The sequence below is a fragment of the Saccoglossus kowalevskii genome, chromosome 16, assembly GCF_978046115.1.
Source record: "Saccoglossus kowalevskii chromosome 16, keSacKowa6.1, whole genome shotgun sequence".
Taxonomy (NCBI): domain Eukaryota; kingdom Metazoa; phylum Hemichordata; class Enteropneusta; family Harrimaniidae; genus Saccoglossus; species Saccoglossus kowalevskii.
The window spans coordinates 17,121,959-17,142,505 of record NC_140656.1 but is presented as its reverse complement, the minus strand read 5'-3'; the positions used below and the strand labels follow the sequence as shown (position 1 = coordinate 17,142,505).

Genomic DNA, 20,547 nt, shown 5'->3' with positions numbered 1-20,547 from the left:
TTGTCTGAAGCATTTGAACAGTACAAGAAGGAAAATAAATCCAGAAATAAAGATTGGATATATATTATTCAAAAAGTTCAAGCGAGTTAACATAAGACCAGTTTCTGAAACCTTCCACAGATCATGTCTAGCTAGAAGAATAACAAGGATTTTTCGAATATAACAAATTATATTATTCTTCTAGCTAAACGCCATATCTACTTTTCTAAAATGAGAAACAAAATACCTTCTTTTCATGGATGTCTATATCTCATCAGGCAAGTTCATAATTGTGAAAAAGAGATAGCGATAGGGGGAGGCAAATTAGCGAAGCACACTGTAAATGGGAATGTTTTACTATGCTGTGATGTTGACCCCCTTTTTTTCCTCTTTACTTTATATTCGTATATTTATAATTATCTTGTTGCCATGGTTTTTGTGTAGAAATTGTACTCTTTTGATGGGATGATTTTATGTATTTATGTGGTTAACGTAAAAATAAAACAAAAAAAAGTTAAGATAAAGCCAAAATTGAAAAAAATAGCTGCAAAGAGTTAATTTTTAGAATCAAAGTAATTACATATCAGTTTAAAATATCAGATGATACAGTGATATTTGATATTTATTTATTAGTTCTTAGCTAGGGGCTTTGTTACCTCAAAATAGGTTTAAACTCCTCAATCTAGGTGATTGCGATTTTCCCAATTTCTCTTACCATAATAAATCAAGTATTTTGCATGTGAATGATAACCATTTTACAGGGGAACTATTGAATAAAATAAAGAAATGTTAAATCATTGAGTATTTAAATTTTTTGGATAAACCGATATGTTTATAACGGCATACAAGACATGTTGTAATATATGAGAATGGTCACGTTTCCCAATCTGTACAACCTCCAAAATCACGAGAGGATAGTGCAGGTGCTCCACAGTTTAATATTCCGAAACAACTCGAAAATCATTAGAATGAGGTTTTCCCAATTAGTGAAATAGCTTCCATGCTAAGTATCTTCGAAAAAAACATTTATCGAAGGATGCAGACTTATGGACTCAACGAGATTGAGTTTGCTGACATTTCAAATGATGCGCTTGATTCCTACATTGTGGCGAACGAATGATAAACCAGTTTCTGATTGAAAGAACCGGTATCAAAAGAACTGACCCAGATGGTGTGAATGACAGGAAACGAAACCGTTAAAGTCGAAGAGTGTATAATGTAAAAGGGCCAAACCAGTTATGCCATATTGATACAAGTCATAAATTGATATGCTGGCATTTTGTGATTATTGGAGGAATAGATGATTTCGGCATTTGCCAGCAGCGAGTCTGTTGCAGTGTTTTAAGTGGCGTTAGTGCATATGGTGTTGCCAGCAGGGTACGCTCTGATATGGGCATGGAGAATGTCGACATTGCAGATTACATGTTATTGAAGCGAGGGTATTATAATAGAGGGAGCATGATTACAGGAACCAGTGTTCATAATCAACAAATCAAGAGACTTTGGAGAGACGTATTTGAGGGGGTTTTAACATTGTATTACCAGTCATTTTATTTCATGGGGGATCAGGGTATATTAGATGCATTAAACCAACAGCATCTAGCAACACTTCACCATGTCTACTTGAGCGTGATCAATCACAAATTATGGAGCAGTGCATGGTCTAATCATGGAATGTGCACTACAAACTCATCGCCACTTCGCTTGTGGTTTGCAGGTCAGTTACTGAATCCAGTCGGTATAGAGTTAGCCAACCCCCACAAAATTGAAGGTATTATTGAAGATGTAGATTCTGATTCCAGACCAATGCTTGATCCACCAACACTTCAATTAAATGATCAATGCATCAAGGAGCTACGCACCATTCCATCAATATGGGAATCTACAAACTATCGCATTAGTCATCATTAGACCCAACATTTTAAGAAAATGGTATTAAAAAAGTATACAACATAGTCATAGATTCATTGACATGTCATGATTAATACTCGAGATATCAGTGGAACAGCAAAAAAATAACTAATTATGCAAAACACAAACATCAGATAGATTGGTCGAGGCATCTAGGACAAAGTGGGTCGAGTTTTCACGAGACCCGGACATCGGCATGACGCAACGTCAGAGATGAGGAGAACATTGTTCTGAGGCAGTTTTACTCTGGATTTAATTTATCCATATCCATTGAAAGGTACAATGCTCAGGTTTTAACTAACAACATTGCATTACAATTAAATGACTGTGCTAGAGGTGTGACAATGACAACAGCAGAAGTGTTTCCATTACTACCCACACCCCAAAACCCAAGCTTGACATCAAACTATGTAACTGTACCTGCCCCTGGATTCATGTCAAAAATTAAGTATTACAATATACTGGCCTCTTCATTTACATTTGATTCGGGTTTCTCTTCAGTCTCATGATCTGTGTCAGTATCAGAGAAGCACTCACAACTCCACAAATGTTCTCTCAATTTCCTCACATCAATTTCTTGGTTGCATCCCTGACACTTTTCTTTAATAACTGGCACAATACTATCGGTTGGAGACACTAGCGGTTGGGTTGACAGATTCTTTTGTATGGGCCATAAACAGATTTTTTACTGGGACCCCAAATTAGCCTTGAATGAGTTAACAGATCACATGCATGTTATCACACTCAGTTTACGTGTATTTGGTGCACACTGCATCATTTCAAATCCAGTCTTTAAATTGCGGGAAACCAATACTATCACCATATTCATCCTTTTCACTACCGGTTACCATCTCCATCACTTCGGTCTGATTTGAATTGGCGTCAAATATAATTTTTTTAAACCCAAGCCCAGCCCTAGCTAAACAATTTTTAGCAGAGGTCGGTACTGCAGCGAGCGGCCAGACAAACAAAATGTCCCGTCCAAGTGCGTTTATGAGCATTTGCTCGGTGCTGAACTTACCTTTCCCCCAGATCTTTCCGATCCTCTCCTGGAATTCACGGACCCGCTAAAAAGCAAACAACTCTCTTCTGAAATATTGCGAGTCGGATTATACGTCAAATGGGAAAAACCACCAGCCTGATCGGACGGCGAAGACGACCCAGGAGATTCGTCCGATTTGCAAAATTCACGAAGGTTACCTCTGTCTCCTATCGTCGCTACCCCTAGGCGATTTAAGTCTCTGCCAGACGTAAGTAGCACAGTCCCGGGGTGCACCTATTCCTCAGCAAATCCATGATGTAGCACGGATAGGTCCAATTGATCAAGAATTGACTGCATATTTGTAATTTACATGTATTTGTGTAATTTACAAAAATGGCGGCCAACTAAAGTGCGGGAAAGTAAAGGCGAATTGACATCGTATAATGGCGTTGTGTAGTCACAGGAAGTGCTGTCCTAGCGCAGACCTGTGTGAAACAGCGCCTTAATAGCCGACTTTGCTTAAAATAGCGCTCCGCTGCCTCTTTACACTGGTGTTTATACACGGAACTTGATACATTTTTTTCTCAATTTAAGTTGCTTTTTAATCACGTATTTTTGTGAAATATTGTTTAGTGAGTGCAATATTAATGTCATAAATAACTCAATCTTCGAAACAACAGAAACTATCACATATTATAGCATTACCAAAACCAGTGAATTTTATGACGTCACCATTCCAGATTATTGACGATAATGTACAACATTATTGAGTAAGCAGGCCCCAAAACAAGCATAAGTATACAATGTTATGTTTAAAAACGAATAAAGGCGTGGGTATTTAAAAAGAAGGGAAATTATGGGGTAAACAATTTACAAATTAAAAAATGGAACTAAATAATGGTGTGCTATATCATTAATAATGAATATTTTTATGATTTATACAACATTGTGGTTCCCGTCCTGCCGAAACCGTCGTCGCGACACAGCCAGTAACACGGGCATTTTCAGGGTTTTCACCATGGCACGGTTTGTTGACGTTGGCGAAGCAGAGCTAGATACCCTTGAAAATGCGGGAAATGAGAAAATACGTCACAGCAAACAAAATGGGGAGTGCGAATGTTGCGAGGTAAGTAATTTTCTATTTTTTGGGCATTTCTCAATTACAAAGAGTTTTTTGGATTACCGGCAAACCCCAGACGATCGACGACGGGGGTCGTGTATTTATTAAATCAGGTCAAATAATGAAAAAAATGTCTCTAAATAAATCTCAATCCTTACTATTTTGTATTTTTCTTTTACAGAATGGCTTGATTACAAAAAATATTCATTAGAGTTTCAGTAGTTGCCCGTTGACAAGCTTTCCGAGCTGCTACGAGTTTTATGCATCGACTCAAAAGCAAGATGAAGAGAAGTAAAGAAAATCATCGTTGTCCTGTTTACGGGTGTCAATTCACCGACACATCACTGGTCCTCCCTATCACCGTAAGATAAATAGTATGCATGACAGAGAGTTCCAGGTTGCCAATCATATGTTATGTGGCATTGTGAAGACCATGAAGAAAGAGGGAAAGGACACAACTACGCACAAGGAACCAATCCGGTGATTTGACGAAGCTCTCGGCCTCTCCAGTGTTTTGTATTGCGACTAACGTCGGCTTGCAGCGATTGGTTTGGTTCGACCTTATGTTGCATTTTGGTATGAGAGGTCGAGTAGTAATACGGAATCTGACAAAATCGTCAATTGTGGTGGAGAGAGACGACATCGGCCAAAGATGTGTCAAATACGCATTTAACGAGAAAGTAAAAAAACACGCTGGCGGTGTCGATGACAACTACACCTGTCATGCCCGCATGTACGAAACTGGTACTGAACGCTGTCCTGTAACATCATTTGAGAAACACACCAGCTTATTAAACCTCACCAACAACTCGTTATTTCAAAGACCACAGTCCCCATTCAACCCGGATAATCCTTTTTGGTATGTGAATGCGCCGATGGGTGAAACAACGATTGAAGCAATGATGAAGACATTGAGTAAAGAGGCGGGTTTATCTAAAATCTATACCAACCATTGTATCCGTGCCACTGCATGTAAACTACTGGATGATGCTGGTTTCGACACTCGGCATATTATGTATGTCAGTGGGCATGTCAACGAAGCTAGCGTAAAAAGCTATTCGAACCAGCCTTCAACGCGCCAACAGTGACAACTGTCATCGTCACTTTCCGGTAGCCTCTACAGCGAAAACTATGAAACCAGTACAACAACCAGCATCACCTCCATAAATTATCTCAAGTCATCCTACATCTGTTGACTCCTCTCCTCTTCCAATTAACTAATGTTCAACATTCAAGATCTGTTTCAAATTCAGCGGTATCCACCTCGTCTAGGCACAGTCTTTCAAGCATGTTCGTCAACTGCACTTTCCAACCCCCTGTCAACATTGATTTTCACGGTAGTCCAACTTCTCATAATGCCATCTCGAAGACAAAATTTTAACCTAATCTTTTTTAACGATTTGCTTGTTCGATATTAAAATCTATATAATATTAATTTTGTTTACATGTTTCATGAATATTACAACTACAACTGCCGGCATTATTTTACGTCGATCAGCTGTTACATTAATCAGCCGACGACTTTTGCCCTGAGCATTATCTTGATTTTGTATCCTATCCTTTCGCTTTCTTGTACATGCGTTCGTTCTTATAAATATGTTCAGATTTATTTGTTCTGACGAGATAAATAATATCGTAAGTCAAACCTTTGTTGTTTTCATTCTATGCATGCAACTACTGTGTTCATCGCGTCCGAATGTTTTGTTGTGCGTATGTGTATATTGTATTCATATTCCCGGGCCCTTCCAAACGTCGTCTCTCTATTCGCTTCATTTTTCGTTTTAAAATTCGTAAAATTCACAGGTATGGGGAAAGCTAAATAATAATAACAATGATGTACATTATGTCGTGCAAAGTGTGCTTTCGTCCATTATGGGCCGGCAAGTCGTACATTATCGTTTAAATAACGATAATCAAATTTGTGTTTGAAGTTCGAAAGTACTTGCGTAATTTCCGGTTTCAACTAGTTCGAAAATAGTGAGTGTAGTGGCGTGAAGCTAGGCGATTAGGTGCCGTACGCGAGCGCCGGTTCGAGTCACGCACGCAGTACGTGTTTACTGTAATTTGAGGTAGTATTTACCTTGCCGTTCATTCGGTGTTGTTTGCTTAGTTCGAAAATAGAACGCCCTTTGACGCGATAAAATCACGCGTAGACACTAGCAGCGTAAACTTATTGCAATTTTGGTCCAGTTTGTTTATACAACTTTTCTAAGTTTCAATTATCATTATTTAGTAAACAGACCCATGAAACGATTTAATATTTCTGTAAAATACGTGCCAACAGACGACTGACTTCAAAACGTTCGAAGTTTCGAACAAACTCCAGGCACACCTCGCGCGATATGCGTCAGATCGGTGTATAATGGTGTTGGAACAGCGCTTCCACTGATATCTCGAATACTAATCATCAACGGGTGGTGGCTGGTTCGCGCCTCAAGTGTCATGGCGCACCAAGCCACAAGAAGCTTGTTCTATTTCCCTTGGTTACCTGACGTCAGCGCTTACTCTCGTGGCCCTAGAGCAGGGGTTTCATTTTACTCTCAAAAGTTGGGTGAATAAAAAATGTTTTTGTTTTTTGTTTTTTTGCTTTAAATGTGCACAGAAACAGCGAGAAATGCCAGAAACATCACAAGTCTAAGCAGGCAGAATGTATGGACATACAAAATAGTGACAATTCAATTAGGGGATATTGTCGTAGAAAATATCTTCATGATAGAATTTAGACCAACCAAATTAGATTGCAGCATTTTTTTGTGTTGCTTGTTTCAATTTTTATTGGCCTAGTTTTTTTATTTTCCTTTCTTTCATTTTTTTTCTTCATATTTTATTGGTCTTGTTATTTTCCCTCTAATTTATTTTTATTTGAATGTTTATTGGCCTTGTTTATTTATTTTATATTTTTTCCAGTCACCCTATTTTTTTAAATAATATATGGGGATAACTTATACCTAAGACCAGAGAACTACATAGTCCATTACATATTTAAAGCTCTTGCCTCGATTTTTTCAAATCTAATTGTCACTGATGGCAGAACAATTTACCGACACATGTTAAATGTATATTTTTGAAGAGATGTAAATACTGTGTTAAATATATATATTTTTTTGTTATATAAAAAATTCTTCTGTACATCGGACCTTCTGAACATATAGGACCTTCTGAACAAAAGTTTAAATTTTCTAAACAGAGGACCTTCTGAGCATAGGGCTGTCACCTGATTGGTTAGTAATTCCTTACTAGTTCACACTCGTCCTCAATTATGAATTGTTCCTTAAAGCAGTATTTATTACATTTGAGTATTTATGTGTGTGTATGATGTGATCATGAACTAAAAATTAGGGAAATTGTAACAATTATTGTAAGGCAGTTGTATTTGTTATCTCAGAATAAATAGAAACTTGTATTATATTTTTGCATAAAAAATTCTCTGTCCCTTGTCCCACTCAAAACCTTTTCCATTTAGTGTTTAAAAGGCTTGATATAAAGGGCCACATTTGAACATGCTAGCTAGTCATTTGTTGACATAAGCATCAAAGGACAAGTTAATCACCGGACCTTGTCTTGTGAATCATTGATGTAGATTTGAAACACGTGGCACTTACGTAGTAGATTTGACAAGGTCCCAATGAGATACTAGGGTAGTTGCACACATTTTTCAAAGTTGAGAAAACCTCAGCCAACTATAGAACAGAATAGCAACGCAGCTTTTCCTTTGGTCAGATGCGTATCACGTTTGTTTTGGGACTTAACTTTTTATTCCAATGAACAACTGATTGAACTAATGCAACTATAATGTAATAATGCAGTGTCTTTTATTATTTCATCACATAATGCGCGATGTACACTGGGAGTAGTATTAGTTGGGTCATTGTTCATTTTCCTTTTTTTATAGGTTAAATAGTCTCCACAAATACATGAAAACATGTGCAAGTTAATTAGGGGTCCAAGCCCTTTTGTTATCACTGGAGTTTTTGTTTAGGGGCCCCAAGCCCGGAGGGCTAGGCTCCTATTGTTATCGTCAGTTTGTTAAGTTTTTTTGAGAAAATCGCTGAAAAGAATAGTTTGATATTCTTCAAACTTATAGCCTGTATTGTGAACTGGTGCATTAGACTTTTAGAATATTGATTGGCCAATTGGTTTGGCAGCCATAATGGGTTGAAATAAAACCGGAAGTGGCTGTTTGACCACTTTCTGATGGTCTAGGCGTCTAGATTTGTTATGGTATATAGAACAACTCATGTGTATTATAGATTTAAGCAATAACAAATTTAGCAGTCAAATGACTTTTTCCGCCATGTTTTTTTCTTCTACAAACGGTAAAAACACTTTTAAATCTTCTTGTTCAGAGCTGCTAGACAAAATGCTTTAACATATGGTATTTTATGAATGCTTAATGTGGAGCATTATGCATGATTTATTGACATGGTTAGTTTGCATTTGCATATTATCGCGATAGTTCAGTTTCCCGCTATATTTGGTTCAGCTAGTTGAACTTCACAACTTGTGGAACTAAATTTGGATCGCAGTGATGAATTATCTATGGCTCTTATGGGGAAAACGGTGATCACAGCACAGAATACAGTTTAACAGCGGCAATCAAGCAACTGTGCGTATTATCAAGAAAGGGAGGGCTTCATCGCACTGTCACACCATCACTTATGCGTCGTCTGACCCTTTGCGCTATGGACTATAACTTCATTGTGAAGTTTTGTATGCTAGCACCAAACGCAAGAGAGATGTCACAGTGTCCACCATTCGATGCAGTTCTCCACATCTAGAACAAGAAATGAAATGTATCTGGACTTTAGCAATTACACCTACGACTAGACAGGCCTACAGTACAGGCTTACACCAGTTTGTCAGATTTGTTTGCATGCACAATGTTCCATGTTCTCAGTCATGTTTGCCTGAAATTTCGGAAGATCTACTTATGTTTTTTGTCACTTTTTGCTGGTGTCAGATTTGCCTACTTCGAGGCAGGCTTACCAAATTCTTGGCAATCACCAAATGCATCATCGCAAATTTGCTTCTACGTTCTATCAAAATGAATTCAGGACAACGTACTAAACTTCGCCTCCCATTTACAACAAAACTTTTTGCCAAAATTATTTCAGCACTAAATGGAACGGTTTTCTCCCATTATACTGACCTCCTGAAGCAAACAGTAATTTTAGTGTAATTTTTTGTTTTTTTGCGTTGTGGGGAATTTACTATTTGTAAGAAAATTTACTTTTCTAACGATCGTATGTGCCCAGTGGCTGCCATTCGAAAATATTTGGCAATTAGATTGGAAAAGAATCCTGCCTTCAAAACAGAGCACCCCTTATTTATTTTTGAAAACAACCTGCCTTTGACTCGATCTGTGTTCCTCGGTTACATGCGTCAGCTTCTGAACCGCCTGGGTTTGGACTCATCTCAATTTTCTGGACATTCTTTTCGGATTGGCGCTGCATCGTCCGCAGCACAAGTCGGAATTCAGGATCACTTAATAAAGGCACTCGGCCGGTGGTCATCAGATAGTTATGTGCGATACATTCATACTTCAGATGTACCATTGGGCTGTGCACTTACTGCCTTGGCTAACTATGGGGTGAGAATACCGCCAAAATTAGCTTGGTGTCATTATTTGAACATTGTTTAGTTGTTTGGTCTTTATTTGGAAACTTGTTTGGTTATTATTTGGTCATTATTCGGTTATTTGGTCTTTATTTAAACATTATTTTGCGCTTATTCCATTATTGTGTTATTACTGCAGCATCGTATTGCTATTGTTTCATTATTCCAACTTTATTCCTTAATTATTTCATTATTGTGTAATTATTACAATATTATTTTGTCATTGTTTCATTCTATTACAATTGTGTCGTTATTTAGACATTCAATTGTCATAAGATTCGGTTATTTTCACGTCCAAATGTCTTGACATTCGGTTCGCTTGACTTGCGATTACCTCAACATTCGGTTCGCTTGACTTGCGATTACCTCAACATTCGATTACCTGACCTACATTAGCTTACCCCGCTATACATGCAATATTCAATCCATAGTCCCGGGCCGCCTCCGATAAAGCGTTGCTCATGATGGCAATGTAGCCTTTGTAAAAGTTAGCGGGAATGATGGCCGTTTCATCAACATCCAGGGAACTGACTGAGGTCGTCAGAGCCTGTCGTGACGAAATATCAAATGCCGCAAAACTTGTTGTTGACACGACGCGCTCCTAGCGAAATTCGCGAGAGATGATCCGACTTGATCATTATATGATGACCAGAATGTGCTAAGAACCGTTCACAAGACTCGTTACCGTGTCGTGAACTCGCGAAATTTGAAAGAGCAACTAATATTCATCAAGCTGGTATTTTTTATAGATTTTATTCTTCATTCTTTTCGCCTATTTTTCCAGTTTAAAAATGTGAGCTGACTGGAGCCTTTATCCCTTGTCTATTTCCAATACACTAGATACCAGCCGATAACGCCCCCCCCCCCTCCCCTCGTCTATAGGTACCGCGTACAGTTTATTATAGTTCCTAGGCTTCCTGTGGTCTAAGCTTTAACGTTTATTAACATTTATGAGTGGTGATTTGAATCCGTGTTGGCAAATTGATGGTCTGCAAATTCGTGTGTAATTCGTGCGTTTTGCATTTTTAAATATGCTGTGAATGCGTTCATCTATTCTTTGCAAGCGCACTGGCGAACTGCGTTACTTGGCGGCATTGACATTCGATGAACGCGTGTGGATTGTGGTTTACATTTAATGTCACATTTCATATATATATCTAACATGCGTACTGAAATCTATTGATTATTTTATTGATAATTATTTTGATACTCTCATCATTGAAAAATCTTCAGCTTCTAACGCAAACAGGATAATGAGGACACGCAATACTTTTATTCAAAAAACATGTCTTTCGCGATAAATTTTGTAACCGACTTTCTAAAATTAAATGTTCAGATCTTATACATCTTCGTATATTGCAGATATGTGAACACTCTAATCCGTTCGTCAGAACACCCGCATTAAACGCGATGACCAGCTGATGAACATAAATACTGATTCTTTTTCCATTAATTCCACGAACACTAACAATTCCGTAACCAGATTTGTTGACTGCGCGCGTCCACAGTAAGCATGGTCCACTACGCTCCTGGCGTAAACCCAGAACACCACGGATCCTTTCAGTTTCCGATCTCGACATGTGATCCAAAAATCCAGCCATGATAGAGGTCAGTTGACTTCTGAATCACCCAAGGCAGCGTGCTAGCACGCGATCAGAGAAACGCTACGGTTTTACAATGTTTTGTAATAATGTTTCTATTTCTATCATTTCTTTTTTTTCAGTCGTCATTTCAATGTCAGAATGTTGAACACATGACTAGTACAATAAATAAATACATTTTACAAACGAATGTGTCAAAAACATCTATATATCATTTCAGCGTGTTTAAAGTTTTGTGTCTACAAACCGATATCTAATTGGCATATTTTTATTATTATGTTCTGATGAATTAACAAAACACGTGCCTTGGTTACCTGTCAATCATTATATGCATTAGTATGAACCAATCGAATTAATTGGCTCATGCTAATGCACACACGCCAGACTACATGCATTCGCGTGCCACATGGCCAGTGACTGATCTAAACCTGGGTGTTATACAATCATATTTTTATTGAGGATTATTTATCATACTATGAATGAAAAAATGGCTGGCTTAAGAACAACAGGCCATGTGCGCGATATTATCAATGGTCGGCACCGTTCAACAAAAATTCCTTTTCTACAGACGTGGTTTAAAGAAATGGTTGTCTTAGGAAATGAAAAAGATTTTTTACCATCAGAGACTATGTGGACCGAGTATCGGCAATGGGTTGAAGGAGACAGTCAATCTATGGCAATGGTCAATAAGTCTCGATTTCACAAGGTATGTGTCAACAGTTATGAGTACTGCGCCATAACAGTAGAACTAACATTTAGTACTGTACTGCATAATCATAGTTAAAAAGGGCTTTTTTTAATTAAAATTACAGGTGCACACAGTTCGTGATTACAGGGATGCTGGCAAATGTGCATTTCTTTCAAGAAATGTCCAAAAAAACGAAATTATTTGCCAGTATCGTGGACGTTTTATTACCGTAGAGGAATCCATCAAAAGAGAATGCCTGTATTCACGTAACAACATGCCACCTCGTATGTATCATGGCTTTCATTCAGTTGAGAAGAAGCCCTACGTGTGAGTAAAACGATGAATGATGATGTCGTCACTTAGCACCATGAAATTCGACATGGGACTCATAGCGACGCACAGAACGCGTGTAAATATGGCAGTAGGAAACAACAGTTAGTCAGTGGTTTCAATTCTCAATAAATAATTGAAATAATAATATCTTAAAGTTTAGCCGTACATATCATTCATTACAGATGTAATTATCATGTAAATTGTAGTGAATATCAGCACAAGCGAGTTCTGTTTTGGTTACACGGTTAGATCCAATCTCCCAGGCAGAGTTCTATTCCACGAATATATCCTTGCCACCACGCGATCTTATGCTCGTCGTTGATTGGTCGATGCGTCAGAGCTCACCAAAACATTGTCATGCAAGTGTTCGATTTTCGAACTCAACGAATGTGTACGCGTTGTTTGCAGATTTTGGCTCTTTTCAAAGTTAGAAGCTTCTTTTTATTTATTTCTGTTACACAAACGGTGTGGCAGTAGGACGATTTAGTCGTCAATAATACGAAGTGCTTTCGATAGTTTGTAGTTGTTTGCCTCGCGATCGACAGGGCCGTCAGCTTGATGAACCGAGTAACACCTTAGTAACCGTTATTCCGCGATGAAATGATTTTCTTTTGAAAATTATAAGTATTTAACCGTTTTCAGTATATTTACGAAAAAATCATTATCAGCTATCGATAACATATTTTAAAACTTGTTTTCCAGTAGGAATAAAGAAACACTAGAGACCTTTAATAACAAAAATACGCGAATGATACGCGTAGTAAAAGTCTTGTGGTGTTCCACCACAAAATGGCGGTGTGTGGTGGCAGAGATACTTTCGCAATCTCCTTCCAAGAGGGCTTTGCGCTTTACGCAATAGTGCCTCTGCCACAGGCAGCCTTCAATTTTGTGGTCAATCACCTCACTACGCACGGCCATTTTCCTGTAGCTGTTACATCTGAAAACGTATTACAAAAAATGGGAAAAAAACGTATGTGACATCCGAACTATGTCAGACTTCAGTAAAAACGTAAATACGAACCATTTTATCGCGGACTATGTTTTGCGAGGTAATATTATAGTGGTGAAATGGCGCACGTGATACACTAAAACGTTCTGTTAACGAATATAGTTGGGAAAGAAACATTGAAGACTAATTTCACTGAAAGGGATTTCCTAAAATTTCCGTTCATCTTGTATTCTGGTGAATATTTCAATACTATTTCTGGCTTGAACGGGTTCGATTTTCCGCGTCTAACAGTCATAGAACACAAAGGTTTTAGTACTAGTAAGTTTATAAAGTTATTTATTTATTGTACATTATAATGCTTTGGCATCTAAGAAATTATTGCAGTTTTCTAAAGCAAGTCTTGTATATTTTGTTCTAATCACTAAACATTTTATTCGGATTCAGAGCGTGAAACGTTTTATTAAACTGAAGTGATTAAAGTAACCAAGTGACTTTCGCATAACTTTGTTAACCGCCAAGATCTTGTAGTTCAAACATATTCGAATATGCAAATGAGTTCTATGCAAATCTGCTTTGTGCCAGGGGGGGAGTTGCATGACACGATTGGTTGAAATAATCGTCTCATTTGCATAAATTAATATTCATGAGCAATGAAAAACTCGTTTTTTCAGTAATATTGTGCCAAAATGCTTTCCGATAGCATACATGTTAGTTCTAAATTGACTGATTCTATCGTTACGAGCTGAAAAAATAATCGGAAAAATGATGTAAAGGTATTTTTTGAGACACGTTTTCGATCAGACTCCAGCTAACTGTTGAAATTAAGCATAGGTTTTCTCTTTACCATGATCATAGCAAGTTACGAAATTCATGGAGAATGCAGAGGCACGTTTAAATTTCACTCTAGTACTATTGCTCAAAATTGCTCAAAATGTTTTTGGTGACTTTTATTAGTGACAAGTTACCTAATTAGTATGCATTTCGAGAAACCACAGTGTGTGCATGCGCAGTTTGAAATGGAACAGTTTTGAACGCAATAAAATCACGCGTAGAACTCGGGCTCCAGCAAGAAATTGTGGCGTCAAACTGGTTGTCGGTTGAATTGTTTTGCAATAGACAATAATTTTGGAGCCTGTAGTTGTCTATGAAATGTTTCTAAGTTTTGTTGAGGATTATTCTGTAAAGAAATTGCTGAAATTATTTCATCTGTTCGTAAACGGGACGTTGTTGCTTTGACGATGGCTACGGATGACTGACGTCGAAACGTTTCATTCAGATCGGATGGCGCCCTATCGTGCCAATCCCCCCTGCTTTGTGCAGTGATGATAAGTAACGCGTATCGAACTGTGCGGAGTTCGATACTTTCGGTGATCTAACCGCAAGGAACTCTGGGAAGGAGAATGGGTTAGATCGTATCAAATCGTGTCGCGCTCCGCTAACGTTCCAAAACTCGGCGAGCGTTCGTGCTTTTGGTCGCTCGTGATTTCAACATTCCATACAAGGGGGTTAGGCAAAAGTGTTGGATACATTCTGCTTTGAAAGATTTAAAAAATAATATTCGTATTAAATATACACACAAACTACACACTACGCCATTATATCTATATTTAATTTTCTTACAATTCTCGGGGCGGACATCCGGGCATTTTCACCGGTGAAAACAAAAGCCGAAAACTCTCAGAAAACGGTACTTTGGGATGGTTGTTGAGACTCCACTGAACAGTGTTACAAGATTACCCCTGCGTGTGTAACGCATATTAATTTGATTGTTCAGGATTACTTCAAAGTTGGGTTCCTGTTGTTTTCTCGAATTTTAACCGGCTCTTCGCTCGGCGTTCCGAGTTCCTCAGCGGCACGCGCAGAGCCAAGGTAGCTCCGCCCCCGAGGATAGCAAGTGAGTACACGAGAGTTGAAAACTTTGTTTAACAGCGCCGCGTGCGCGTCCGTGTTCCGATATAAATGAGAAATACTGCTAAACTATGAACTAGACGGGTATGACACAGCGCATTCCATTTTCGGACACATCGCGTACCAGACTTCTCGTTGGCGAACATTATTTGTGGTATTCAAGTGCCAAATAACCACATCATCATTATTTTAGTGTAAAATCGTAGGCACATTTTATGTGGTGGTTTTGAAAAATCTTTATGAATACAGAAATAACAACATTATTCATGTCCGTATTGAAAATGTTGCTTGATCGAGCCTACTTTTTGAGTTATTACACCCTGACGCCGGCTGTACAAATATTGTTCAAAATCACCCGGGAAGTTGATTGTTAACAACGCGTCACTAGCTGCAGTAGTGCGAGGGTGTATCGTTGTTTTAATTCCGTTTAGCTCATTTCGCCCGTCATCGAACTAACTTTAAATATGCACAGAACGGTAGCTACGCATCTAGTAACAGCGATTATTAAAGTTTCTGCATTTCACAGCAAACATTCGATATTGAGACCAGATTGCTGAGTTATGTTTTTTAATGATTGAATATAGTGTGTACCTGCTTTTATAAAAGGCATACATGGATGTGTCATACCCCGTCTCAATCTACCTGGCAGAGTTCTATTTTACTTTCGGTGATCTAACCGCAAGGAGCTCTGGGAAGGAGAATGACCCCTTCTATTGTTGACGCTTCAGGTCGGCGTCCATCTACACCGTCTGTTTTTTCCTTCAAGTTTTAGTGTATCACGTGCTCCATTTCACTACAATAACATTACCTTGCAAAACATAGTCCACGATAAATTGGTTCGTATTTACGTTTTTTAATAAATTAATAAATTAATAAATAGTTCGGATGTCACATACGTTTTTTTCCACTTTTTTTAGTACGTTTTCAGATGTAACAACTACAGGAAAATGGCCGAAACATGTAATATGTGTTTTATTTATTGAGGTATACTAGGAGTCTCTTATCCTGAAACAAAACAAAACAATGAAAGAGTGAAGTTATTTGTGATTCCAGAAGTTCCTATTCTAAACTATGTATCGAATTTGCGTGAAAGTGAAGGCATGCATAAATCTTGTGAATAATAGTGTACTTGTGATTTCATCCACGCGGATGCACAGTGACGCTATATGGAAGTGATTTTTTTTAATCATTTGTTCACCGCAGATTTTTTTTTTTTATATCCAGACTCGACGGCTATGATTGCGATGGAACAAACTGGGCAGGATTTATAAATCATTCTATTCACCACGACAATATAAAGAAGTACATTTACAGAAAGACCGAAGAACCGACTCTTATATTTTTAGCAAAGAAGAATCTACCGGCGGGAGTGGAGCTATTGCACAACTACGGGGAGAGTTCAGCGGAATTTCTACTTTCATCGCAGACATTCCCTTAAGAATGATATGCACCTTTTGTGGCACTTATTGTTGTTTTTTTCAATGTTTGTTAGTTACGTCAAACAATGATTTCATGCAGTGAACTTGACTTGTAAATCAATACCCTTTGTTGAAAACACCGCGCCTCTCTCCCAAGTTGCGTATGCTTGAAAATCGGAATTTATGAAAAACAGAAGAATACCAACTGTATTTGTTTGATCAAAAAGCAAAATACATACGGAACCCGTATGAACAACTATAGTAACTTCGGAATTATATATTTCATGATTAACAATATCTTTAGATCGACCGCCATATCTAGCTTTCTGTCATTTATAAGTGTCATTAAAAAGGTGCATCACATCCTTAATTTGTCCACTAACGGGGAATATTCATTCTGGTTCTATCTGTCCGTTCATTTTTTGGTAATGAACTTTCTTCCTGTCTTCAAAGATGACTCAGCGAATGTTCACATTACTGATTGTCCCGTCCGTAGTTTTACCGTCCGCCCGTCGTCCACCCGTCGTCAATTAATTTTTACAGGCTTTTTGAAAACCAGTAGCCTGAATGCTTTGATGTTGGTATATTAGTATCTAGGGTGGTTTTCTCGCAGATTTCTTTATATCTCAAATTTTGTATCTTTGGTTCTAATAGGTTATTTTTTTTGGAAAAAAATATATTTTCGACGTTTTTTTTTTTTATCTGACCGCTGCTCATTTTTTTCAAATTCGGTATATATCTTGCATGGTTCAAGTTGTTCTCGTTCAGATTCTTCATTTTGTGTTTATATCTTTAATTTTGTAATTTTGGTATATATTTTAGCTAATTATTTTAGATTTGTTGATTTTATGGCACTATCTTTATTTTTATTTTTGATATGTGCGTACTATGTATCAGACTTGTCTATTTCGTGTTAATAACGTAATTCCGCTCCTTTAGTGAATATTTTGTAATTGTCGGTGATGACATGTAAACTACCATCTGATATCTAATCCTGTGTTATTATTTTAATTTGTTAACAGAAATGGAACTAATCCAGCTATACCACCAGAATTGTCAGCTTCCATGTTGAGCCATGTGACCATCTCTACCGGATAACAGACACACTATTCAATCGTTTTCACTGTTCTAGTTTATTCGCTTCTCATTTACAGTAATTTGTTTAGTATTTAATGGTGTCACCTGCCACCCTCCCCTTAAACACACATTTGCATTGCGACGGGTACAGGTTTCCAGAAACTTTTCTCCTCATGTGGGAGTTTTTATGTCTGGTTTTTCTGGGCGGCAATGTGTGCTAAGAATGTAATTATATTTGTCACTTGTTTCTTTTGAACCACTTTTAATTAAATTAAATTAAATTAAATTAAATTAAATTAAATTAAATTAAATTAAATTTGATTCGAATTTAATTTGAATTTAATTACCCTATTGATTTGATTTGTATATACTTAAACAGACAGTAAAACATAGAGCAATAATATTTGATGACAGATTATCATGATTACAGCAGTCTGGAATGTTTGTATAAAGTATAATCATGAACTAAAAATAACCGGACACCATCTGTTTGCAATAAATTGTACATGTTTATCAGTATCCGGCCTACAATCTATATTTTCGAGAAATTTGTTCTTAAATTTTTGGAAATGGCTCTCATTTTGTCAGTATTAGATCATGTGAAAATTGGTCCGTCCAAGGTGGAAATATTTAGCCAAATTTCTAGTCTGGTGAAATAAAAGAATTATTTATTTTGAAAAATCTGGGTTTTGAAAAGTCATGGAAAATATTATCATACTTCAACAATGTGTTCTAATGTGCAATTAAAATGGATCACGAGAAACAGAGAAAAATATAATCACGTACATTCTAAAGGGGCATATTTTTTTTCTTATACTGGTAACTCACTTGTAACAATATATTTTAATGTGTAAATAAATCATTTAATTGGATATTTTAAAATTTGTTGAGAAGCATGTAATATCTAAATGTATGTATGATGAGTATATGTATAATGAAATCTGTGGTCGCTACATGACTGAGTGGTCAGGCACAATCTAACAGCGGAGTCGTTTTGGTTAGGGTTTCTTATTTTAAAATTGGGATTGTGCTTCGGGACTTAATGAAAAACTTTTATGAACGAGTCAACAACGACTGCACAATATACCATAATTAAGAATTAAATTGTTGTCGGCATGGGGAATACATTTGAATACAATACTTGCCAACAATGCCTAAAACTGTGATAAATGGTAAACGCCCAACTAGTCACAAAGCTGTAGGTGTTGTCCTCAGAAATATCTTGAAAATGTATATAGAAAAACAACATTTATATTATATGCCCCGCTCACCGTGATCGAGATTTCCGCTGTTTCAAGCTAAGTTGTCACAAGAGAGCCTGAAATGTATCTATTTCCGAATTGGCCACTCACTGTCTTCGCTTGATTTTGTATGTGCCACAGGTACAAAATGTTTGATAAAAGGTCAACAAAAACGTTCCCTTCTTATAAATATTTATTAAAATAATTAGCGCATTGACGTCATGTGAAAACATTTCAATGCCATTCAATCTGCTGATATATGTATAAACTTCTCGTTTTAGTTTTAAATTTATAGAAATTGAAAAGAATGTTTTTTTGTACTGAGGGTAATTTTATTTTAATAGCGCCACGTCTAGTTAAAAAGAAGGAATAATATCAAATGCCGCCGGTGGCGCACTTCTAAAAAGGGCCATTGTTATTCTATGAACAGGCAAAGATATCGGCGGGTGTTTCAGTTTTTTATGAAACTTTCAAGGTAACATTGAATATATGTTGAATGTATATATATTGTGTAGCATATCAAGTGACGTCAATGCTATTTTTTATTAGACACTGATGCAAATTGTAATCTAAAAATCAACTTCAAACAGTACATATGATTGTGAACACATGCTGTGTATTCAGCTGTGTGATCTCCAAAAAGAGGATTCCGTGTGATTATTGTGTGTGCAACAAAGGTTGTGTGTTTTTGTTGAAGAGGTGTTGGGGGTGGGGGGCTCATACTGTGAAATACTCTATTTTCGCTTAGAATTAATTTTCGCTATTTTCGCCGAAGGAGTGATTCAGTAAAAATTAAATCCAGCGAATTTACCTTTTTTCCTGTATTTTACATTCAACTCACCAAAAATCAGAAAAAAATAAATTCCATACAAAGTACCCAAAAAGTCATGCCATAGTATGTTTTCAGGTGAGTGAATTGTATACCTTCATTAATTAAAGCATAACTAGATACTCACTGCTGGTAATATTAATGAATTAATTTTAATAATTTAATTTAATTTCAGAACTAAAGCTGAGTCTCTACCCGAGAAGTCATATTTTAAAAGATTTCAACTGTGGCTAGACTGACCCCCCTATGGTCACAAGTTATAGGTCATGCCATAATATGTTTACAGGTGAGTGAATTGTATACCTTCTCTAATTAAAGCATGACTAGATACTCACTGCTTGTAATATTAGAATTGTAATGAATTAATTTTAATATTTTATTGTAATTTCAGAACTAAATCTCAGTCACTACTTAAGAAATCATATATCGCACAACTATTCACTGCGCCTAGGCTACAAAATCTATAGGAACAAGTCAAAAGTCATCCCATAGTATGTTTACATGTGAGTGAATTGTATACCTTCTCTAATTAAAGCATAACTAGATACTTACTGCTGGTAATATTAATGAATTAATTTTACTATTTTATTGTAATTTCAGAACTAAATCTCAGTCACTACTTAAGAAATCATATATCGCACAACTATTCACTGCGCCTAGGCTACAAAATCTATAGGAACAAGTCAAAAGTCATCCCATAGTATGTTTACAGGTGAGTGAATTGTATACCTTCTCTAATTAAAGCATAACTAGATACTCACTGCTTGTAATATATTATCACAACTCATTAAAATGTCATTATGGCACCCAATTATAGTAAGTTCACGAATTAGAAGACGAAAAAGCAAAATGCATCACGTGCGATAAATGAATGACTTTCCATGACAAAATGATA

The 20,547-nt window shown here is 37.0% G+C and overlaps 1 protein-coding gene across 1 annotated transcript; it reads left to right on the top strand.

The window, feature by feature from the left end:
- Nucleotides 1–11,696: 11,696 nt before the first annotated feature.
- LOC146733703 (histone-lysine N-methyltransferase Set8-like) lies at nt 11,697–16,525 on the top strand. Its single transcript, XM_085490904.1, has 3 exons — nt 11,697–11,915; nt 12,022–12,224; nt 16,312–16,525. Exons 1-3 carry the CDS (start codon nt 11,697–11,699, stop codon nt 16,523–16,525), a joined length of 636 nt encoding a protein of 211 aa, XP_085347030.1.
- The last annotated feature ends 4,022 nt before the right edge of the window (nt 16,526–20,547 follow it).

Excerpts from the sequence above, each read along its gene's own strand:
- LOC146733703 (XM_085490904.1), top strand. The coding sequence starts at position 11,697 with ATGGCTGGCTTAAGAACAACAGGCCATGTGCGCGATATTATCAATGGT. Across the intron at positions 11,916-12,021 it reads ATAAGTCTCGATTTCACAAG|GTGCACACAGTTCGTGATTA; the intron begins GTATGTGTCAAC and ends TTAAAATTACAG. Across the intron at positions 12,225-16,311 it reads GTTGAGAAGAAGCCCTACGT|ACTCGACGGCTATGATTGCG; the intron begins GTGAGTAAAACG and ends TTTTATATCCAG.